The 6,000-nt window shown below is 30.9% G+C and overlaps 1 protein-coding gene across 1 annotated transcript; it reads right to left on the reverse strand.

The window, feature by feature from the left end:
- Window positions 1–128: 128 nt before the first annotated feature.
- Window positions 129–2,047, reverse strand: LOC111876259 (agglutinin). Its single transcript, XM_023872799.3, has 5 exons — window positions 1,943–2,047; window positions 1,613–1,828; window positions 1,213–1,500; window positions 905–1,129; window positions 129–828 (listed from the first exon to the last, which is right to left on the reverse strand). The coding sequence occupies exons 1-5, from the start codon at window positions 1,946–1,948 to the stop codon at window positions 568–570; spliced, it is 996 nt and encodes a 331-aa protein (XP_023728567.1). The 5' UTR covers window positions 1,949–2,047; the 3' UTR covers window positions 129–567.
- Between the last annotated feature and the right edge of the window lie 3,953 nt (window positions 2,048–6,000).

The raw sequence follows: 6,000 nt of genomic DNA on the forward strand, positions 1-6,000 counted from the left end.
ATTGTTATCATGGTCTTTTGTTTATGCAAACATAATGTTATAAACGTAGTAAGTACATATGATCATTTTAGCTTAATACCAGATAACATGCATAGTAGAGATCATTATTACTTAGATGAAATGGTCCTCGTGCGATTGTGAATTGTGATTATTTACAAGTTTATATTGTATTCTAGTTTAGATGCAAAATGATGAAGCGTATTTATATATGTTTTTATTTTAAGACGGTTTCGAAACTGGATGAAGTGGTAGACATGCAATTGTAATGTTCATGTGGAATATAGTTGTGTAGATTTAAAAGGAATTGATAATGAAGGTTCACAGTTGTGCAAAGTGTAAGAGGGTCTTCTAGTACACTCCACAAAATAACAGGGTCAATATTAGAACAGGGCAACTAGTGATCAATATAAGCTTCAAAATGATCAAAATTCAAAAGGTTTGGATGCAAATTCTTTAGGTACCAATCGAAAAAAAATAAAATTGGACTACCAAGTTTGATGCAATTATTATCCATTCATTCTCATGCATTTTAGATAAAGGTCTAGGCTTCTTCCATCAACATTATCTTCAGAAATACTCCATATGAACACCAATTGCGATAAGAAAGTCAGATTTTCTGCCATGAAAACCAACAATTTTCCCAGGAGATGCAGTAGAGGTGAAATAAGCATACCCTGCTTCACCCCTTTCTTTTCCGTAAGGCCCATACATCTTCTTGTTTGTGTGAAAAGCAATTGATGTTATACCTTTCGATCCACTAAATCCCTCAACGGGTCCATAAAACCCCGAGATCCCAGTCAAATACTCTTTCACACCATCCAAATCAACCTGCCAAGATCATGGTGTGCTATGATCAGCCTGAAACAAATGTAAAAAGAAAAACAGTGTATACTTTTGCACATACCTGTTCTGTTTTCTCTGCACCTGTTCCACCACCATGCACAGGTGACGAAAAGGATTTACCATCTTTTTTAACATATTCAAATTGGACGCCATATATCACATCATAAGACTTCCCCAAGTGAACACATACTCGTTTGACATGGTTGAAAACTCCATCATCCCAGAGTTTACCTCCAGAAGCCCCCCAAGGTCCTACATCCCTCGGCATTAATCCCGTTATCAACAACTGAAATAAATATAAGAAAACTTTAACTTTAGGACTACAAAAAATAATCTAGGAAATAAGTTTTTTTAGACCATGAAATGAACCTTATGTCCGGATTTGTCATCAGATTTACAGTTTCGATATAATGCTAGTGATTTAGGCATCACATATATCCCAATTGAATCAATGAATTTGCCAAAACGTCCATGAAACCCAACAATCATCCCCCTATTACCATCGTATGAGAAACCAGTGACACCCGCAGAGCCAAATGGGCCATACTGTCTCCTATTTGTGTGAAAGCATACCGACATCACTACTTGAGAACCTTCATGGATGCCAATCGCCCCACTTATCGAAGTTAAATATTCATTTGGGTATTGAATGCAAATCTGCATAATTAAGAAAGTGAGGCACGCATTTGAAATTCCCTCCTCGTGTATCATGATTCATATATATGTATGTATGCATGCAAAAATGCTACAACATGTGTTGATCATTTACCATGTCACAATTTTGGCACCCAATCTTGCCAGCTGTACCGATAGTGGAGCTCTGAGTGTCACTTTGGAATGTTATGTAATCAATAACCCTTCCATATCCAATTGTAATCTTTTTAATAAACCCGTCTGGCATAAAAATCCAATCTTTCACCACTAGTTGTGTACCACCACCCCATGGTCCAAGAGCTATGCATTCTTCAAAAATGATTGTATCTCCCTTCAGAACATACAAAACCCATAATATATTTATAAAGCAATAAAATGGGTATCATTTTATCCATAAAATAACAACACGAGAAAGAACAATAACAAAAAAGAAAGGAAACCCTACCATCATGCGCTATTGAGATCTCTATATTTCGACATCCACTACCTGCAACAATCAGTCATAGTAAATCTATGTTAAGGTCACACTAACAAAGTGATTTCATATCTCCGTCCCAGTTTATATGTAGATAACTATGGAATAGTTCGTATTAAAAGGTTATAACAATATGCCATTGATGAGAAACTATGTTTTCTCTTCATTTCTTTCAAAAAAAAAAAAATTCTTTTTCTCTCTTGTATTTAAACTCGAGAACTCATGTAAATGAGACAATCATATTGAACTTTTCTCCAATTCGAAGTGGACCCTTATACACAGGAACAGAGTCATTAGTATAAAAGTAATAAACAATAAACTCCCGAATTATTTAAAAGTTAAACAAGTATTTTCTGATTTCTTCGATAGGATATGAACATTTCAACCATTTTTCAAATTTTATATTCGCAAATACTGTTTATCTGAAACCGCAGTAATCATAAAAATAAAAGGGATAAATCCTAATTACCTTCTCAACTGAATGCTCCGGTGAATAACAAGCAATTTGAAGCATAAACTGAAGAAATAGAAAAAGAAAGGCATATATAGTGTGTAGTTAGTGGGCTCATGAAGCGACTCTTTGATGTCTGGCCCATCAAGATAACGAACGTGCGGTCAAATTAAATTGCTAACGTACTTTCTCAAGTTGAAACAAAAGGGAATGGAAGTAACGTTGTGACGTTGTGTTCCGCCTTGAGTTGAGTTGTTTTTAAGGAGACGAAAGGAACCCGAAAAAAAAAAGTAATTTTCTCTAGTTTTTTTTATTATTATTTTAGAAAACTTTTACATATTATTAACGGAAAAGCTCTAACATCAAAAAAAAATTCCATTAAATCTCAAAAGTGGTTAGAATTTTTTAAAATATAACCTTATATATTAATGGTTTCCGGAAAGTAAAGAAACCACCTCGAACCACGTACAGACAGGTGGAAGCCGATTTGAGATCCAGGGAAAAATAAAAATTAAGGCCCTTAATTACTTAATTTACCAAACAAATTTAATAAAAAAAATTAGTTCTATACATCCTATATGACAACCAGATCCAACACAAAATCTACCAAAAAAAAAAAAAAAAAAAAACTTTTTAAATAAACTCTTAAGTGACACAGTAAAACTTAGGGATATGGATATTCAATTCAAACAACCGGAGGCTTACCTTCTCACATTGAATAAGCACCGTCAATATATAATAAAATAATCAGAAGACTACTGATATATTGGTTTTCCATAATAATATTTGGTAAACGAGTATCATATATACTCAATGATATAACATAATGTAGTGTCAACCGTAGATAAGGTCCTTTCATATATAAAAACCAAGGATATCGAAGTAAATTTCTATAATAAATGACCATAATTTCTTACATTTGCACCCTTTAGGGTCGACCCTGACCACGTATCATGGGGCATTGAGGGAGACGAACTGGAAAGTTGCACATAACCCAATTTTTTATTATATATATATATATATATATATATATATATATATATATATATATATATATATATATATATATATATCATAATAACGATAAAGACCCTTTTTTTTGCTCGCCATGTGCCTTTAAGGATATCTAATTCTTCAGGACCGACCCGACGCTGCCACATACTACAACCTTCTGATCTTTGTTGCTTTCAATATGAGTCGTTCTAATTGTGTAATTAGAGTTACAGTCTCCCAAAACCTCAAAAGTTATGTTATTCCTATTGGATTATGGTGATTCTTACAACCTTTAAAAGAATGCAACATAAGCACTTTGAATATATAATCCAATAGGATAACATGAACATGGAGATTGCAACTAAATTGAAAAAAAAAATAAAGATCAAGTTATACATTTCTCTTATATATATATATATATATATATATATATATATATATATATATATATATATATATATATATATATATATATATATATATATATATATATATATATATATATATATATATATATATATATATATATATATGGTTGGATTATTTTGTTTTTGTTAAGTATTGTGTGCCCATGTAAATGATTGTAGGCCAATCATTTGTGGTAATTTAAGAAAGTGGTTTTCTTTTTAAATTAAATAGACAAAAATCAAATAAATGGGGTTTAATCAATTGACCGGTCAAATAAGGGTAGAATGGTATTTCGCCCCGTCATTTAATTAGGAAAAGGTGGATAATATGGAATGATCAACCGATAATCCCAAATATCTCGCTTACTCTCATAATCAAGAACCCAAATCCTTAGGAGGTTGAAAAACATTCCGATTTATTGTAATCAGTCTTCAAAAATCGGAAGATCGTTTGTAGGTTTTCCCTATAAATATCGACATTTAACCCTAGAAGACGGAATCGACATTTGGGGGTTATACTAACGGTATTCTGCAACAATGAGGAGTACACGATCCAGTTCATTTAAGTCAAAGTTCAAGAACACAGTAGAAACGGCGTTGAATCTTGAAGACGACAATGATGATTCCGTTGCTGAAACTGAAGGTAACAATTTTTTTGTGTTATTTAATGTTTATTTAGTTCGAAAAAATGTAGTAGAATTTAGGAAGTGTTTTTGAAAATCTTTTATATACATGTAAGATTTGTGGTCTGGAAGAAAAATGTGTCATTTTTTTGTATTTTATTAAGAATAGTTACTGTGTATGTTATTCTGCAAGAATGTTCTGTTTATATGATCGTGACCATGGTTGTTATTCTGCTAGAATAAGTATACTTGTTTTACTGGTTAAAATTGTAAACTAAATTACTATATTTAAGTTGTTAGTTAGCTTTTTTTACAGGTTTGAAACTCTAATGGAATCACAGTTTGTATATGATTTAGTACCGAAAACTGAAAAAATCGTAGTGATTGTATGTTGAATAAGGTTACATGTTTCATATTCTAATAGAATGTTCTGTGTATATGAACCTAAACATTGTTGATATTTTGGTAGATTTGTAATCTAAATTTATATATTTAAGTAGTTAAGTAGCATTTTAATTTGAAAAATTCATAGTTCTTGTATGTGGAATAAGTATACAGGTTTCATATTCTATTAGAATGTAATGTGTATAAGAAGTTGAACATGGTTTATATTCTGATAGCATAAGTGTACTTGTTTTACTAGTTAACATTGTAAGCTAAATTTCTATAATGAAGTAGTTAATTAACATTTTATACAGAATTTTAATTCTAATGGAATCACAGTTTGTAACTAATTAATGACTGAAACTGAAAAATTGATAGTTTCTGTATGTGGAATAAGGTTACATGTTTCATATTCTAATAGAATTTTATGTGTATACGAACATGAACATGGTTGATATTCTGCTAGCATAAGTCTAGTTGTTTTACTAGTTAACATTGTACGCTAAATTTCTATATTGAAGTAGTGTATTAGCATTGTATACAAATTTTTAATTGTAATGGAATCACAGTTTGTATATGATTTAGTACCTAAAACTGAAAAAATCGTAGTGATTGTATGTTGAATAAGGTTATCTGTTTCATATTCTAATAGAATGTTTTGTGTATGTGAACCTAAACATTGTTGATATTCTGGTAGAATTGTAAGCTAATTTTTTATATTTAAATAGTTAATTAGCATGTTAAACTGAAAAATTCATAGTCCCTGTATGTGGAATAAGGTTACATGTTTCATATTCTAACAGAATTTTATGTGTATACGAACATGAACGTGGCTGATATTCTGCTAACATAAGTCTAGTTGTTTTACTAGTTAACATTCTACGCTAAATTTCTATATTGAAGTAGTTAATTAGCATTTTATACAAATTTTTAATTGTAATGGAATCACAGTTTGTAGATGATTAATGACTTCAACCTGAAAAAATCATAGTTACTGTATGTGGAATAAGTTTACATGTTTCATATTCTAATAGAATGTTCTGTTTATATGAAACTGAAAATGGTTGATATTCTGCTAGCATAAGTCTACTTGTTTCACTATTTAACACTTCTAATAGAATGTAATATTATATATGAGTGTGAAATTCGATTGTATGAATCTGATAGAAT

The sequence above is a fragment of the Lactuca sativa genome, chromosome 1 (genome assembly GCF_002870075.4).
Source record: "Lactuca sativa cultivar Salinas chromosome 1, Lsat_Salinas_v11, whole genome shotgun sequence".
NCBI classification, from domain to species: Eukaryota; Viridiplantae; Streptophyta; class Magnoliopsida; order Asterales; family Asteraceae; genus Lactuca; species Lactuca sativa.